The 19,178-nt window shown below is 35.9% G+C and overlaps 1 protein-coding gene across 2 annotated transcripts in view; it reads right to left on the minus strand.

Annotated features, from left to right (window-relative positions):
* The window catches only part of DIAPH3 (diaphanous related formin 3), a 245,282-nt gene that overhangs the window by 183,662 nt on the left and 42,442 nt on the right, over nt 1-19,178 (minus strand). For both annotated transcript variants that reach the window (XM_054208736.1, XM_054208726.1), the window contains 7 exons: nt 18,812-18,948; nt 18,241-18,346; nt 2,616-2,726; nt 2,065-2,183; nt 1,798-1,914; nt 401-519; nt 201-265 (listed from right to left, as the gene is read on the minus strand). In XM_054208736.1, the coding sequence (XP_054064711.1) occupies nt 201-265; nt 401-519; nt 1,798-1,914; nt 2,065-2,183; nt 2,616-2,726; nt 18,241-18,346; nt 18,812-18,948 (774 nt within the window). The remainder of the gene's footprint in view (nt 1-200; nt 266-400; nt 520-1,797; nt 1,915-2,064; nt 2,184-2,615; nt 2,727-18,240; nt 18,347-18,811; nt 18,949-19,178) is intronic.

Here is a 19,178-nt window from a genome sequence, read left to right on the forward strand (position 1 = left end):
GACTCTCCATTAAGGTTAACTACTTTACACCACTTTTCTCTGCTTTCTAGTCCACAAGAAACATCCAAATTTCCACTTAAACATAGAACTAATGGTAATTTGAAGTTAAAAACTAAACCACATTCAGTTACACCATTCATGAAGCTATTAAGTGGTCCCCTGTGTCCATCTTATGATCACGTAACTTAAAAATTACTTACTTTTCTGGAAAGTTCAGAAGCCCTCTCTTCACATTCTTCTAATCTTGCTTTATCTACACATATATCTTGAAAAAATAAACAGACACACTTGCACATATACAGGGAACACAAGATTCTTAATCACATGTATCACTTTAACTTGGGTTTTGGAACATATAAAGAAGTATGATACTGTAATTGTTTCCAAACATAGTACTTACCTATTAAGTGGCTGACATTTATATCTAATCTTTTACGATACGTGAAATCTGGGTCTGTTCCACTTCGATGTAACACTATCTGGGACACACACTCTTCAATTAATTTGAAATACTGTGGACTAAAGACAGAGGTGAGTTCTTTTACAGCATACTTATTTATTAACGTATACTTAAAATCTTATCTATGAACACAGTAAGGTCAAAAGATTTGGACTGACTTATTTCCATAGAAGGGTAGGTGCAAACCCCAAAAGTCTCACAGGACAAATACATCCAGGAGTTTCTTACACAAGAACAGTTTACACTAAACCTCAAAAAACAGCAGCCCTAATGATAAACGATTCATAGGTTATAAGAATCTGTATTATATAATTCATATTTATTCATATATCTATATTATATATGAATTTTATCTCTATTTTTCCCCACTATGGAAACACAGAAAGGAAGGACTCCCTCCTGCTTCCCCCCAGTAAAGAGAAGGCTCTTCATGAGCTTGATCCCTTCGGGTTTTGTGACTTTTGTAACCATGGGTGTACTGCAGCCGTGCTTCAGTAACAGGAATGAAAAAACACCTTCTTCTAAAATGCCACGGAGTATGACAGAACATGCAAAGCATGAATTAAAACCCTTTGAGGGGGAAGAGGTCTAGCACAGGTGTACCCATGTCAGGCAAGCACTCAACCTTTAAGGGTACATCTGTGCTAGACCTTGCCCAAAATGCAAGGTTATGCAGAATGCTATGCAGAAGACAGACGGCTTTCCTTCCCTTTTCAGTTCATATCTGATTCCTCCAGTGTTTCCTCAAAAACAACACAAGCAGACTTTAGAAAGGAAAGTATTTGGCAGCTTCAAACATCTAAGATTTTATTAACTTTTTCTCTGTGTTTTATCTGATAAACTTCCCAAGAGACACTAATGTTTTCACGCTGACCTATAACGTATATTGAGAATACTCAATTCCCAACCAAAAGTTACTCTACGTTAGGCATATTTTCAGATTTCTGTATTAAGTGCACTTCTGTGCATACTTGGTGGTTTTGTCCTTTGAGTCAAATACATCACAAAATTACAACGCTACTACCATGATTTCATAACCAACTAAGAGACCTGTCCTAATCACTTAGACTTGCAGTCAATAAGCTTCATATCTCAACACAAATAGTTTTCTATATTTATATATAAAGTTGTATCCTAAGTAGAAGAGACAAAAACATATAGATGGCATTCTTATTCAAAGCTGATACTTTTGAATGTGAGTTCACAAATGAATACTTACGAATTGGAGTCGCAAATACTAAACTATATTTATCATTAAATTTATGGAAGAAATATTCTATTAATGACTAAATGACAAGAAAATTGATAATCAACATTTAACATAGCATTAAACATACCGTATAAAATAGTCATTTCTTATAAGCAAAAGATGTTGGAGAATAGAAAGAAAATATCCTTCAGCACTAGTATCCTTAACTGTATTCCACACCATGTTGTAAACATCATTTACTTCAGTAAAAATGTTAAGGAGACTAATAGCAAGGAAAAAAATATTTCAGTCAAATGTTGATTGACAACTTTTTTTAAACAGAAGTTATACCAGAAAAATGTCCATTATACACTTTATTTTGTTCGTGTTTCTCTTGCTGGTATCAAAAGGATATTCTAGTTCAGATCTAATATCTTCTAAACGATGAGAGAACTCGATCATGTCTTCTTCCTTATGCTCATTGAACACTTTCAGCTGAATATCTAGTGCTTCATTCTTTATACATTTCAATTGCTGCAAAGAAGAAACAATAGAAAGGCTTGCAAAATTAGCATTTCCATATGTAAATAAACCTTATCTTTTTAGCAACTTCAAAAAGTCTATGTTATTTTAAAGTTTCAAATTACAAAAACAAACCAGTTCAGTTAAATATTCAAAAGGTAAACATGGCTTATGCCTGACTTAACAAGTGTGTGCACAACAGTCTGTCACATGTTCTAAATCAAAGTCCTAGAATGCTGAGGAATCAGCATAAAGTTCAGAGAGCACACTTCACCTTTTCATTCTTATTTCAAAACTGATTCTCATATCTAACTGCTCATGCTCAGACTTAATAAAATGTCTTTGAGAATAATTTATTAGAACTTGTTCTCCCATTCCCCCTCTCAAGCTCAAATAGTCCAATAATTTAAATAGTAATGCAAAGAGAGACTACGAGACGCTTACTGGCAATATCTCTTTCAATCCACTGCGCATAAATTCATTTCTGATGTGAAGCCTAAAATCCAAGTCATCAGGAGATGTAACAAGAGCATTGATGAGCTGCATGCAGGCTACCTATAACAGAAGAAATATTAAACTATTTTATTTCTGAGATTTCAATATGCATCACAATCAAAAAGACATAACTAACTACTAATTAGACATTATGTCATGTCTAATTATCCATCTACTGTAGCCTTATAATTTACTTTAATTTCTTATCAACCACATGAGCTACAGACACCAAACACTAGTTCACAAATTTCCATAAAAATGAAGTATTTTCTCACTCCATTCAATTTTGTCTTTTTATACAAATAGCAAGTTTTTTATTAAATTAACTGTAGCACAAAGTAAATACCTTGATAAACATAATTCTCAACATATAAAAATCAATGCAAACATACATTTATCTACACATATAGATAAAAACTTAGTGACATAGCAGAAATGGTAAAGTCTGCATAAACAGTAGAAGACATATTAGAAGACAAACTGCTGATTAAACTAAACTGAACCTGAACAACAGAAGAGACTTTTCCTCTTTCCTTTTAAAAATCTTCCCTCTTTCAATATACTGAGCGTCATTCAATATTTGATAGGGATCAGCGCTTCAGTTCAAAAGCAAGCATCAGGTCAACTACTATGCCTGGATCAGTATTTTTTCCTGTCTTTTTTTTTCTTTTTTTTTTCTTTTAAATACCCTCTTTATTGCCTGCACATCTTGCTTCAATGCACAGGAAATGTGTTATTCATGTATTTCCAGCATTTTAAGGGCTTTTTAAATGCACAAGTCAATTGGATATGTCTTCTGACCTAATATACTATGTAAACAAGTAAAGCAAACTGGTTTAAATACTTTCTCTGTTGTAAAGCCTTTTATCATCTAGAAAATTATGATGTATTATGCTGTGGTCAGGAAAAAGGTAATACTGGGAACATACTGTATCAGTCATCTTCAAAGTACATATAATTCCGAGTAAGGAATTTACATATGGTCACCAGAAAAACTGGATGGCCAAGCTACTTTGATACACAACAGTTTTACAAGAGGAATGTGGTAAGATTAAATGATAATACAGACTACAACCATGAACATACATTTATCCTACTGCAAGGATTACAAATATGAAAGTAGTTTCATACTTTACTTTAGCTAAACTGTTATAAGGGTGCATGGCAGTTGCCATAACTTAGGCCTACTTGAGAACAGTGTTAGCATACGTAGATGAACTTCAGTTAACACTACAGGAGAAGGCAGTAGCTTAGTTATAAGAACAGAGAAGTGTAAACAATCTGTTATTCAACCTTAGAGCTGTGAATGTGTTGAGAAAATCAAGTTAAGCAGATTGTGAGTTCCAGTAGGTGGTTATGGACCAAGTGTTAGAATGACCATTCTCCACCCAATCGCATAGATAATGGTGTTTAGAGTCACTTGGAGAGAGAACTTCAAGGGCCCCACAACTCTGTGACAGGGGTTGGAACCATCTCTTCAGCTTCCAGAGACACCTGAGAGAAGAGGGATGCTCAAGGAAGGATGGCGTGGCATGACATGGTTGAAACCACTGGACTAACCCATCTGACACCTCTCCTGGAGAAAAGCTGCCATGTCAGCATCTATTCTTGTATAACTCCATCATACAACATACCTTGCATCAACAATAACTTTAAAACAATAATAGGAGGAGGGAGTAAGCTTTGCTCCTTCCCCTTACTTGAATAAAACACTGAAACTACGCTCTAATCCCTCAGAACTTCTATGAAAATCAGTGTATACACATACTTAGATTTGCAAAATAATAAAAAACTATTGTCCTATTTATTGATATCAGTAAGACAAAGCACACTAAATGGATTTAAATCAACTGCATAAAAATGTTAAGATAGACTTCTAACTTACTCCAGTCTCAAAGAATAATTATTCAAGTTACAACATCTAAACAAATTTACATCAACACAAGAGGGTGTGGGGGGTCAAAACTTCAGCTAATTGAACATGAAGCTGTATTAAAGCTGACTAAGAAAAGGTACGTTTGAGAGACAACTTGCAAAAAGCATTTATGATTAACACATCTTTTTCCTCAAAGATAACAAAAGAATCATAAAATCATTTAGGTTGGAAAAACCTTTAAGATCATCGAGTCCAACCATTAACATAACACTGCCAAAACCACCATTAAACCATGTCCCTATATGCCACATCTACACATCTTTTAAGTACCTCCAGGGATGGTGACTCAAAGACAACCAGAGAATCTGCAAGGTCAGTAAAAAATCATGGTGAAAAGGAATACCCAAAGAAAACAAAGGCCACAGCAACACTTGATAGAACGTTCTACTGCTGTACGAAAGGAGTTCCCAAAGTAGAACAGACACAAACAGGCTCAGCGGTTGGCAGAAGAACTTGAAAAACAAAGCCAACAATCAGAAGTCATAGAAGAGTATTGACCCAAGTGTACTGAAGAAAACTGAGGACAAAATAACTTTAGTACTAGCTATTGCATTTAAGTTCTTACTGGAAAATATGTTGACATCCAAGAAAAGGAAGTTGGCAGAAATTATACTGATATTTACAAGGACATGTTCGGGAAAATCTGGACAATTACAGACTGGTAAGCTTGATTCTTCTACAGTGCTAATATATTTTAAAGTATAATAGAGAACAAAATTAATAAGCAACATAAAAAAATGCAACACGAATAAATGAACAGTATGAATAAATGCAACATGGTTTTATAAAGCAGAATCCTCTTTCACAAACTCATGAAAGTTGTTTGAAAGGCTCAAGGTGCAGGCAAGAATGCCTATTGGACTGCCCTACGCCTGGACTTCAAAAAACAAAAGAAGTTTGTAAAATGTCAAAACCATTCAGAAAAATTTAGAAAACAGCATGTTAAGAAGCCAAATTCCAAAATATTACAAAATAATATTGCATTTGATGTTTAGAAGTTTATATTTAAAAAAAAAAAAAAAGCTTTTAGGGCTCAAAAATGATTTGGCTGCACTAAGGTTTGTTGAAGTAGTATTTCCTCGCTACTTTTTTTCTCACTGTAAGTTTATCTTTTTATTTTATGCTAGCAAAGTGTGCAACGTGTAAAAAATTAATAAAAATATCAATAAAATAAACCACATTCAATACTAGAAGCTGCAAGGCAATGAAAGCCTGTTCATGTCCTTTTTCCATATTCTTTACAGTGAGATCAATTACACTATCACCTAATGAGTAACAATAAAAAAACCCTACACATATTAAAGAGGGATGTATCTATGCTGTGTTTTCTTTCAGAAAGGTACTGGCATTGCAGTACTAGCTGTCAATTTTAAAAGAACTCAGTTAAATCAGGAATCTAGGTAAAGGACCACAACTTTCCTAACATTCCTAACATTCTCCTAACATTCTGTCGTAAATGAAATATGTTCCCTTGAGAAAGATCTTTCCGATTCAGGGCTTCTTTAAAGTTATAAATAAGAAACAATCCACAACTATTCTTCCCTGAACAACACACTTGGAAAGCTGCCAAACTGATAACAATTTGGGGCTTTAACCGTCACAGTGGATTCTTCATCTTTGTAGTGTCTGTCAGAACTATTTTGATGACACTTCTCCATCCTGAAATCTGTTATTTCCCTAATTTTATGCAATATGTTTCTCTATATATGTCTACACTATTTTAGAAACCTAAACAAGAATATTACTTGGTTAACTTCTCATTTATTTTCTTGAAATAAATCCAAACATCGCTCCTGAAGCCTTTTTCCATGCATGTACTGTTTCTAAGTTATTCTAATATTTGTTTGTTACTGCTGAAGCACCACTCTACACTAAGAAACAAAAAGTGGTGCTAACTCCCAAAAAAGGAAACTACAAATACCAAAAGATAAATAACAAGAAAATCCTTAGACTCACCTACATCCTAACCCCACACAACAATAAAAAAAAAAAATTAAAATCACGTAAGGTGCCCAGTCCACTTCTCAAAAGTAAGCTGAATTAAACCTTCCAGCAATTGTCTTAACAGCACCCATCAGAGAAGAAATTAAGACTCTCCTATTGCACAACTTAGTATTTTTGGACACTGAAATAGCTCCTCATATTCAATAATTGTCTGTCATGTCCTTTACAATCTTGTTCAGAACACGTGGCCTTGTAGCCCAGTTATTTTTGCTAGCAACAGGCTACGGGCTTTGTATTAACTAACTAAAACCACATGCTTCCAGACTTGTCAGGAGCTCTGTTTTGGCTTATATAGCTGCAACAGGATTTGTGTAGTAACAGAATGACTACCACCCCACTAGTTTTAGATTTTGCTTAGTGTTGTAAAAGTTTGTGGCACAAAGTTTACTATTACATGCATTTCTATAACTAGCAGATAGCAATATGTCCCTAAATAAAATGCAGCATAGAAAAGCAGAGGCACAGGATGCAAGCAGACGTGTGTTAGCACTACTAAGAGTAATTTGATTAGACCATTAAGTCTTCATCTAGACCAATAACAAACTCTTGGCTTTAAATATAAGGTGTATTCCTTAGGCCCACAAACTGCACAGGTTGCAGCGTCACAATGTGGTGGAGAACCTGATCAGCCTCGTGTGCAATTTGGACGGAACAAATGGTAGACAATGCAGGCAATAAAAACAGTTAAAATTTAGTGCAACAATACCTTACAGAATATATTCTCTTATCATGTAAGTATGGGCTGTATTCTTTATTCTTAAATCCTTTTGTATTTGGTATCAGTCCACTTTACCAAACCATCCACTTTGTCAGTATTTTTCTTCAGCAGCCATGATGAAAGTTTTTACTTCCCCTAATTTTGAGCCTATTTTGTTGAAACCTGTTAATACCATCACTGATTTATCTCTCTGGAGTACTGAGTCTTTCATTCAGTTGCATTTTCTTGATTCAATTAGCTCTGCTATTCAAAACCAGTAATTCAATACACTGACAGATGCCACCAACACCTGTACTCCTCCTAACATCCGCGAGGCATTTCAATGACTGTAGACTTCGTTGGACAACCCTATCATACAGTCAGTAATACCATACAGTACTGCAAGGTTACATTTACATTTCAAATAAAGTCAAACTCCATATTGTTTGATGACATCAGAATTGGAACCTTTGTCATTGTTATCAGCAGTTTAAAACACAGTATATTTTCATGCAAAACTTTATGTGAATGGATTGCTAAGCAAGGAATCAGCATTTATCCCACTTGATTTAAACTATCAGTGAAGAGGCAATCAGAGACTGAGCAAAGTACATTTACTGTGAAAATCCTGATCAAGAGCTAACTACAGTTTTATCTTTGAGGAAGGAATGCCATTTAGATGAAAGGATGTCTACAGGTGTAATTGCTGCCAAAAAAAAAAACCAACAAGGCATTTTCTTTTAATTTGCCAAATCAACACAGTACATGTGCTATTCAAAAAGAACAGAGACAAGAAAGGATAATGAAAAGCAAGAGAGACATCAGTAAAAAGTACTGTTATTCTAGTACTGTAGTCAAATTTGATCAAGGAGGAATTCAATTGCAGTTCATAATCAGAACACACTTTAGCTTTCCTGGAATAAACAAGACAAAGAACTACTGGATTATGTTAGCAAACTATTTCTATAGCAAAACAAAGACAAAGTAATAGTGAAAGTTTGCAACAGAAGTCTACAAAAAACAGAATGAGAAAAGGTTATGCTAGAGGAAGCAAGCGCAAGTCTAAGCAAGGCACTGCTTAGATATCTACCTTTGAGTAATGTGCTTCATGAAAACTTAAAAAGAAAAAACACACAAAAGAAAAAAACACGTAAAGTCTGTCATGATTTTTTTTTAAATTATGAAGAGAGAGGTACATGACTTTTGTTTAGAAATACCAGATTATGACTTTCTCATCTTAAAATCAGTGCTAAATCTGTTTAACAACAGGCTTAAGAAATTCTGAATATTCAAATACAGACTGTATTTAGAATTATTAAATTACCAGAAAGCACTACTGACTTCAGATCTAACAATACTAACAATAGCTAAACAATAAGTTTGGTCCCTGCTTCTAGAGCGTGGCTGCTAATCAAAGAAATGGGAGTAGAAGTAACAGATATGGTAAGATCTTCCACAAAAAGAGACTGTCCAGTCTCTAATGCTGGTAATAACGGGTCCAACCAACAAGAAAACAGAGTCCAAAGAGTTGAAAGAACTTCTTAAGGGAGAAAGGAAGCTACAGATAAGTAATTCTTTTCTTCAAGTGCTTGTCTCTACATGCATTCATACTACACAAAATTCCAAGGAGTACCCACTCATAATTATTTGTCTTCAATGTTCCTAATTAAGCAACAATTGAAGAACAATTATCCTAAATGTAAAATCATTCCTTGACAATTCTCAAAGTACGTAAAACTTAAATAAAATGCCTGTGACACTCCAGTTGACAGCTCTATAAATGTCAACTCTTGGGACACAAAACAATTGGTCACTGCTCACGTTCCAGATGAGTGGGCCCTAACTGCGTTCTTTTACACTCAATTACCTCCGATAAGATTCTGTAAACAGACTGACAGCCTTTTGAATTTTCAGCCATGGACACAAGGTGGGAAAGCTGTGTCCATATTAAAAAAGATGTCTCATCTTCAATAAATGAAGAGGTACTTCAGCTGAGGTAGTATGAGGTTTAGTGAAGACAGGTAAATTAGCTTCCTAGGAAGGCAGAAGTCATTGCGAGTAAAACATTCTGGGCAAGTGATCTATATCTAAAACAACTCATGAAGAGTTGTAGATTCTGTAGGTGGAAGTATTTTGTCAGTCTGCCCTTGAGAAGATGCCTGAAGAAGGGAAATTATTTTAGGCTCTAACAGAGAAAGGCACATGTTAATACACAGCGCTCTGGTGTAGCTTCCAAAATTTTGTTGAGGTGCTGAGGACTGCAGTGTCTAAGTACTCTTTCCTGAAGGGCACCTCTAACCCAAATAGTAATTACATCTTAAGAGTATCCTGCTTTTTACAACAGGCATGCAGCAAAGACATGTAGAGGTACTTTCCTTTCTTTAGGTAAAAACCAAGAGCAAATCTTTCACTTCACCTGGCAGTCTGGTTAGATGCTTCCTTCTCTTCTTCATCTCTAAAGAACTGCAGCTAAGCATAGTCCACCAAGTTAGTTTTCAGAGGGCTTTCCAGTCAGCCAGTGTAGTCCATGTGAATCATAGAACCACAGAATGGTTAGGGTTGGAAGGGACCTTAAAGATCATCAAGTTCCAACCTCCCTGCCATGGGCAGGGACATCTTCCATTAGACCAGGTTACTAAAAGCCCCATCCAACCTGGAATGCTTTTAACGTCCTGCTGCCACACGGTAAGGAAATCTACAATACTTAACTTTGCATGCTTATCAAAAAGATAGGTATATATTGATGGATGCACACACACCATTTTTGGTAGGGAAGAACTTTGCATGGATGATGATACCGTTCATCTGGAATGTCAAAATTAAATGCTTTCCTCCATAAGAAACTAGACGAATGAGATCAGACATATTCTGCTAAGCAAGAAGTTACAGCTTGAAATTCTAATCTTCTGCGATTCCAATCGGTGATGTCTATCAAGTTACAGGATGCATTTTCTGAGGATTCTACAGTCTGTAATTTAAACTTGCATACTCCCCAGTTCAAGACCAGACAGAATATACCTAGTCCTTTTCTGGTGGAAAATGTCAGGTATATCTCAGTAGCTCAGAGCAGCTTTTCCCTTGCATAGACAAGACGATCAATACTAACTATGTGGTAAGTATCACCTTATGTCATATCTTGCCCATTTGAATAAGAGAAACTGCTTCACTTTTCTCACTCTTATTGCAAGTTTGTAGAAAAGTCTGTAAAAATGATGTATATTTATTAAATTCTGCTTGCCGGTATCAAACTGGCTGTAGATTTGGCTTTGGTACAGACATTACATTAACGTTCATCAATTATTTACCCTTGCTAAAGACCAAAAATTCTTAGTAATGACTTTGAGATGTACCATCCACGTGAATGTAAATTTACATAGACCTTATATAATTATTACCAGTCTATACATTTAGATAAGGTAAGCTTTGCTCCAATTCATCCTATAACATATGCAGTTATGGAAAGGATCTCATTAGCACAGAACATCCAAGAATCACCAAGTGATTCAGCTAACCAAAGTATCATAGACCATACTATCTCACATTCTCATATTATTAGATGAAAAAAAGATGAAACGGTATTCCCTAACAACTAAAAATACTGAGAAGGTAATATGGATGAATAGGTAAGACCTTTTACTTTGTCACAAAAACCAGTTCTCCTAGGGCAGGCACCTGCAGGTTTCCACAGGGATGATCAGTGCTCATTTTTCAGGAACTTAAATGGAAAAGGAAGAATTGCACCTTTGCTTCAACCTTGTACCTCTTCTCAGTTCTAACTGGAAAATTAGGAAGAGCAAGCATCTGCAGTTAGAACTGTACAGAAGAACAGCATTCTTCGATTACTTTAACTGCCTGCTTGAGAAACAGTGATAAGAGATGAAGATAAGAGAGCAGAAACATTAATTTGATTGAAAAGAATGAAAGAACTGGTCAACACACAATTTCTTGTTGTTGTTGTCATCATTGTCTTAAATGCATAAAAATGGGTTGTGTCAGAAGAGCTGTATTACCTGCCTCCGTGAATTGAACAACCAAAGTACTAGACTTTTTCAGTTGTCATCTTAAGTATACAAGGTACCAGATTGCCTTGTATGCTTTTTCTTGAGCACAGGCTTAAAATGTTAAATTATGTTTTCTCTAACAAAACCAGAAACTCAAGTGTTATCACAGAATCATAGAACACCGGGTTGGAAGGGACCTCGAGGATCATCTGGTCCAACTTTCTTGGCAAAAGCACGGTCTAGACAAGATGGTCCAGCACCCTGTCCAGCTGAATCTTAAAAGTCTCCAAGGATGGGGAATCCACCACTTCCCTGGGGAGATTATTCCAGTGGCTCGTTGTTCTCATTGTGAAAAATTTTCCTCTTGTGTCCAATCAGAATCTCCCCAAGAGTAACTCGTACCCATTACCCCTCGTCTTTTCTATGTGGCCCCCTGTAAAAAGGGAGTCTCCACCTTTTTTGTGGCCACCCTTTAAATACTGGAACATGGTGATAAGGTTTTCCCCTAAGCTTTCTTTGCTCAAGGCTGAACAAACTCAATTCTCTCAATTTTTCCTCACATGGCAGGCTTCCCAGTCCTTTGATCATCTTTGTGGCGCTTCTCTGGACTCTCCCCAGCCTGTCCACATCTTTTTTGTATAGTGGGGACCAAAACTGAACACAGTATTCCAGGTGTGGCCTCACAAGCCCTGAGTAGAGTGGGATAATTGGGGCCAGGCTCTTTTCAGTGGTGCCCAGCGACACGACAAGGAGCAACAGGCACAAACTGGAACACAGGAAATTTCATCTCAACATGAGGAAAAACTTCTTCACTTTACAGAGCACTAGAACAGGCTGCCCAGAGAGGTTGTGGAGTCTCCTTCTCTGGAGATATTCAAAGCCCACCTGGATGCATGGGTTTTGAAGGAGCTATTTACCACCATCCTCTGGGTGCAGCCTGTCAGGCAGTTCCCCACCCACTGCACAGATCACTTGTCTACACCGTAACATCTCAGTTTCTCTAAGAGGAGGCTTTGGGGAACCATATCAAAAGCCTTGGAAAAATGCAGGTAGACAATGTCCACCGCTCGCCCCACATCAACCAAGCAGGTTACTTTGTCATAGAAGGCGATCAGGTTTGTCAAGCACAATTTGCCCTTGGTGAATCTATGCTGGCTTTTCCCAATCATTTGCTTCATTTGACTTGTGAGAAAACCCAGGAGGATTCATTCCGTAATTTTCCCAGGAACTCAAGTAAGACTGATGGGCCTATAATTTCTTGGATCCTCCTTCAAGCCCTTCATGTAGATGGAGAATGACACTAGCCTTCTTCCAATTTCCTGGGACGTCTCCTGATCTCCACAACATCTCAAAGATTCTGGAGAGCAGCCTTGCAATGACGTCAGCCAGTTCTCTTAACACCTTTGAGTGGACAGTGTCAGGGCCCATCGATTTGTAGGGGTCAAGCTCCTGTAACAGTTCACAAACCAACTCTTCCTTCACTGCAGTGGGTCTGTGTCTGCATCAACCTGAGTTTTTGTTCCCAAGGCCTGGGCCCCAACAGTGCTGGTAAAGACAGAGGTGAAGAAAGTGTTGAGAACCTCTGCTTTTTCATCATTGATGGTGACTACTTCACCTCTCCTGTTTAACAGCAGGCCAGTATTTTCCTTCTGTTTCTGTTTGTTGTTTTCGTACCTAAAGAACCCTCTCTTGCAGTTTTTGACAAGTCTGGCCAGTTTCAATTCAAACTGAGTTTTTGCTTTTCTAACTGCATCTCTGCATGCCCTGGCAATGCCCTTGTAGTTCTCATTGGGTATTACTCCGCTTTATCATCTCTAGTACATGAGAGATTCCTGGCTGTACTCATATTCTCAAACTATGATCACCAATCTTGATTTGAACTAAAACCATTTAAGTGTGCTTTCCACAATTTTGGATTTTATGAAAGATAAAAGGGAGAATATCCTTTGCTTTCAACAAATGCAAAAAGTAGATCCATGGAGCTTTCACTAAAAATACAAAAATCGTCATATTGAGGCTTTTTATATGTTTAGCCTTCAAGTAACAGAAACGTTAGTCAATTCAAAATTGAAAAGGTCAGTTGTTAGTATCAAATTGAACTGCCACAAAGCAAGCCTACATATATCAAGCACATAATCAAGGCAAGTATGCCAAGTAACTGACAATTGTAAACTCTTGCCTCATTAAAACACTGTCAAATTAACCACCAGGTCAATGTCATTGTTATAAAAGTTTACAACTGATTCACATGAGAAACCTTGATTTTTCTGGTCTTAAAAAAAGGAAATGTAGCAACCATTTGTAGACTCTGAAAAAGAAAAAAGCCTTTTAGGAGAAAGAGCATATTCAAATGGAAGTTTAATTAAAAAAAAAAAAAGAGAACTTTCATTAAAAGCTTCTATGTCTACATAAAATACAGCAAAACGTTACCTATTTTCAAGAACTTCAGGGTAACACTCTCAGTAAAGCCAAATTAATATATTTAGCTTAAGTATTGCAATTGTAACATTTAGAGTAAATTCTCAGTTTTTAAAATGCGCCTATCTTCTGTATCAGAGAATAACAAAATACTAAATGGAGTTATAGCACAATCACGAGAAGGCATAACTAGTAGAAAAGTTCTTGTTTAATACCTGAATAGTAGTCCCAGAAAAATAAAAGTTGTTACTGCACAGTTAACAACTCAGCTGAACTTTTCTGCACTGATTTGGTTATCTCATCAGTGGTATCTCACTAATGGAGTTGAGCATCGCTGTAAACAGTGACTATGAAAGTGGTCATGTTTATAAGAAAGATCTAACTGGTTAGAGATAATCAGCTATGACCTTTTTTTCCATTCCTATCAACTGTCTCAACTGCCATTAATATTGGTATCTACCTATTTCTTTAAGGGGCTGCTAACCAACAGCTGTTCACAAGGGATTATAACTTCTGAAGCCTATTCCCAAATGTTCGTCTAAAACAGCTACTATCTGTTCATCTTCAGTTTAATCTGCAAAGCATATTTATACATTTAGAGAGGCCCTTATAATTTTTTTTTTTTTTAATTTTTAAAAAGGGTGAAATGGGCAAAATGCCCGTTTGGGTACCCATCATGCGTAAAGGGAGAAGTACATAGGATTAATTTAATTTACCTGGTGCTTCAAATAAAGGGGCTGCTTTTAATGTCTTTTCATATCTTTTTTGAACTGAATAAAAAAGGGACTTATAGATAGTCTTTTTTCCCCATATTAAATCTACACACATGCAAATGTATGCAACTCCTGAAAATTCAGGATCACATTTGGAAGCCTAACACTCAAAACAAATTGCTGTTAATTTCAGGACTCTGAATCCCTGTAAGCTAATAAAGAATAGTCAGAGAAGTGCTGCTCTTCATGCTATTAATATCGAGGCATCTCATATAAGTGCTGTGATGGACCTGGAAGTTCTCAAACCCTTATGCGCTTTATAGACTATACAAGCTCTTAAATTCTTTTAAGTTAGATACAATATCCTGAAATTGGAAAATATAATTTCCACGATCTAAAGCATTTCTCCCTACTGAATCAAGATATTTTTAAGAATTTTATTAATATCCATAATAATGCCAAAGAAAGAAGCTGCTCAACCATAAAAAGAGACACTGAACTACCATTATTCAACATTTTTGCATTTGGACTTTTTTTTTTTTTTTTAATTCTTCAACTGATTATATTTATGAATAAAATTTTCTAAATATATAATATACATACATTTTTACCTTATTGATTATACTAAAACAATAGAAATAAGTGCACCAGAAATTCATCAAACTCTTCATATATTTTTCAGGTTCATCAAATAAAACTGACATTTTTTTACTTATATCATGACCCAATAGCAAAGTAAACCAAACAAGTAAAAAAACAAATCAAAAAGGACTAAAAGACATGCAAACAAGAAAAGCCCCAGATGCAGTGAGCCAAATGTTATACTGTCCTGAAAGTCTGAGATGCCCAGCTTGCTTGCCTTGCACTGCCTACTATCTCAAGGATGCTAAAATACAGAGCAAAAAAACCAACCATACTGAATAGGAACTTGTTAACTCAACATCATTCATCTTGAAATCTAAATGAAACAGAAACCTCAGAGGAGAACAGAAATGTATGAGATCATATATTAAATTTAATAGCGAAGAACTGCAATGCAACTGCAATGATTTTTGCAAAAAAATACCTAAGGTAAGGATCTGCTACTACAAAAAAATTATGTCAATCTGGAAAACACACTCAAAAGCCTTGGACAACAGGAAATTTGTTGTTTTACGGTCCATGCTTTCCTTCTGCGATCCTTTTCCGGTCCCACTACAACTGGAGCTCAAAGCTTTTTCCCTGTCTCCTTGCTAATCATAACTGTAGGCTGAGCCTTACGCAAAGCCACTGCCCAAAGGAAAAATTTGTTACTCGACAGTTCTCCTTACAGCCCCTTTCCAGCCCTACTCCAACCTGACCAATATAAGGTCTCCTTTTTGACCCTTGAAGGCAATTACTATGATTTTCAATACATTAACGAAATACACAAATCTGCAAAAAAAAGGGAAAGAGACAAATCTTTCTGCACTAAGCCAGAATCAACATATGAAACCAATGTCAACCTGATACACTTTTAAAAATAAACAACAAATGAAATATAAGAACAAACAAAATAACCTACATTTCCAGCCAACAAAAATTATTGCTGGGGGGAGAACATTCTTGACCCTGAAATTGACTGTCTGAGGTTCCTAAGCAACTCTGACTATCCTCACTGGTAACAGAGTGCAATATGTATGACGGGCATTCAGAAATCTTCAAGGTTGAAGCAAAGGAAGGAACTAGAGAATCCATAAGTTCTTTGATTTAGTTTTCTTTCAAAACTTTTTAACTCAGTGTAATAAATCCATGTTGAGATAAATATTCATTTACAATACTTAAAGAAAAAAATAAAATTAAAGAATCATCCTTCCCTCAGTTATCACCTCACCTGACAAATTACATCATGGCCATCTATTCCTACTGCTGGAAAACTGAGCAGTAATTCAAAGCTGAATTTGTCCTATCACGGTAACTAATTCCCGCTATGGTTATGACAGCAAGATTAAAAAAAAGAAAAGAAAAAAAAATAATAATCTTGCTATCATATCTCTTGCTCAGGAGAGAAAACACGGCGATACCTATGCAAACTACAACAAAAAACAAACAAACGAAACCGAAGGCAACTATTTCTTTGTCAAATCAAAGTAACTGAATTTAACTGACTTTATGCCGAATAGTAATTTTCTGTCTCCTTCATCTTTATATGATATTCCCTGATCTCAGTTTAAAACTCCTAGAATGTGTATATTCTAGAATGCACCTCAGAAAACAAAGTATTTTCATAATAATTTTCACAATACTGGGGTAAAAAAAAACAAACAAACAAACAAACACACACACAAATCACAGTTTGTTTACTGAACAAGATATACTACAAATTAATATCCAGACTACTAAAAAGGGTTAGAAAGCAACTCAGAGACTCATACTCAGAGACTACAGTTAAAAAAGGGGCAAATAAGTAATTGTAAATTGTTATTCTATTCTAGAATGAAGAGCCATGAAATTGCATAATAGGAAGCTGAAGATGGAAGCATCAAGGGATGCCATCCAGAGGGACCTTGACAAGCTGGAGAAGTGGGCCCATGAGAACCTCATGAAGTTTACCAAGGCCAAGTGCCACAACCTGCATTTGGGTCAGGGCAACCTCCAGTTATCAGTGCAGGCTGAGTGATGAATGGATCGAGAGCAGACCTTCAGAGAAGGACTTGGGGATATTCATAAACTAAAAATCAGGTATGAGCCGGCAATGCACATTTGCAGCCCAGAGAGCCAATTGTATCCTGAGAAGTTGTGGCTGCCCTATCCCTGGAAGTGTTCCAGGTCAAGTTGGATGGGGCTTTTAGAAGCATGATCTAGAGAAAGATGCCCCTCCGTGGCAAACAGTTGGAACTAGATGACCTTTAAAGGTCTCTTCCAAGCCAAACCATTCTGGGATTACAAGACAGAAAGAGTAAGAAAGGAGGGACGATATTTCAAAAGAGAATTACATTGTTACTGGCATAATTCAACTACAAATGATTCTTCACCTTCAAATATTTCTTTATCATTAACTTTTCTGAGAGACAGATGAAACAAACAGCAATCTTTATTGTCAGACAGACTATTTAATACAAAAGGTGACAGTGGAGTAACACAATCATTTCTTTCAAACTTGAGATTCATCTTTTACCACTTTTCTAATATTCACAAAGAATGACAATTATGAACAGTGTTCAGTTCAGCTGAATTACATGAAAATCAGTGAGTTAATATTTACACTCTTAGACCAATGATTTATAATGATCGTTCAAATGCACTGTAATACTTTGTGTCTTTCAGTGGCAAACTCTACATCCAACTGAAGCAAATTGAAAACTGAAAATAAGGTGAAAGATTTCTTTCCTCAGACTCTCTAGGTGCAATTTAAAGAAATCATAAAGTGGGCATGGGGGACAGATTTCCTGATGATTTAAGCATTAACTATAAGAAACAGTTGCCTAAAACCTTGCTTTTGTACTATTATTAATCTTTAAGTTTCAGCAAATATCACCAGAAGTGAGATAATCTTTTTGCATCTGAATATATGACTCATGCTTTATTTTAAAAGGCAGTGTAAGTTTAACTCCCAAAGTCTGTAAGATTTGGGTGAATAGAAATGAAAAAATTAACCTGCAACACCCTTGTGTTTCTCAACACTGAATCTTCCCACGATGCATTTTAAAAGATAACACTATGAACAACATTCCAAAATTTGACCCTTATTTGAAACAGTATCCCTCCTCCTTTTTATTGTAATGACTTGTTGAATACTGAAAAATAAGTAACTTTTACTTGTTGCAAAGAAAAAAAAATTGCTTACTTGCAGCTGAACTGAGTTATCCTGAAGACCTTCTACAATAGGAGAGAATCTATCAACATTCCTTTCCTCTGCTGCTGCTGTTACAGCTTCCAAAATTTTTTCAAGGCTGTAAGAAAAGAAAAGCATTTAACTCAGGAGAGATATTTAACCTTGCTGCTCATCTGTTATCTGAAGATCCATGTTGCCAAACTGTTCACCTGCCTCAATTTCTTGTATACAAATTTAGGAGGTTTAAGCACTACTTGTTTCCTTTGAAGACTTCTGTGGCCAAAGAATAACTTACTGGATTACAATGGTTAAGATACCTTAAAAGTAACGCCAAAAAATTTTAAGCAAAAGAATGGCTGCATAACTACTTCCACCTAATCAGTACATGCACATGTGAAAAAGAAAACTCATATTGATATGACCATAATAAAAATCACAGACAAAGGCCTTCTGAAAACTGACAATATAGTACGGATATTACTTTCAAACTTAAGTTGAAAATTTTAGCATTTCATTCAGGTATAACCATAATTTTGGATATCGTAAAATTACCTTACTATTTCTGGCTAAATACAGTACTTACATGTTTTCCTCTCCAACAATACACATTGCAGAAAGGAGTTTAACTATATCCGTCATCATGTTAGTTTGCTTGGGATCAATTGCTTTGGTCAGCAACAAAAGGCTTCTCTCTTCTCCCAAAATTCTTTCTAATCCATACTAAACAACAGAAAAACAGTTGTAAGGAAATTTGGAGAGAATCCAAATGACCGTATCGAATATCTAGTACTATTCAGCGACCGTTCCCTCGAGTAACTATTTCAAATGACATTTAAGTCTGTCAAATGTTTAAAAAAAAGAGAGAAAAGTCCAAAATGTGTCACTTATTCTGTAATAAAGGCATACATGAGCATCAAAAGTTTACACTATTCTCTGGGTATATTTCCGCA

The sequence above is a fragment of the Rissa tridactyla genome, chromosome 1, assembly GCF_028500815.1.
Source record: "Rissa tridactyla isolate bRisTri1 chromosome 1, bRisTri1.patW.cur.20221130, whole genome shotgun sequence".
In the NCBI taxonomy this organism is placed as follows: Eukaryota; Metazoa; Chordata; class Aves; order Charadriiformes; family Laridae; genus Rissa; species Rissa tridactyla.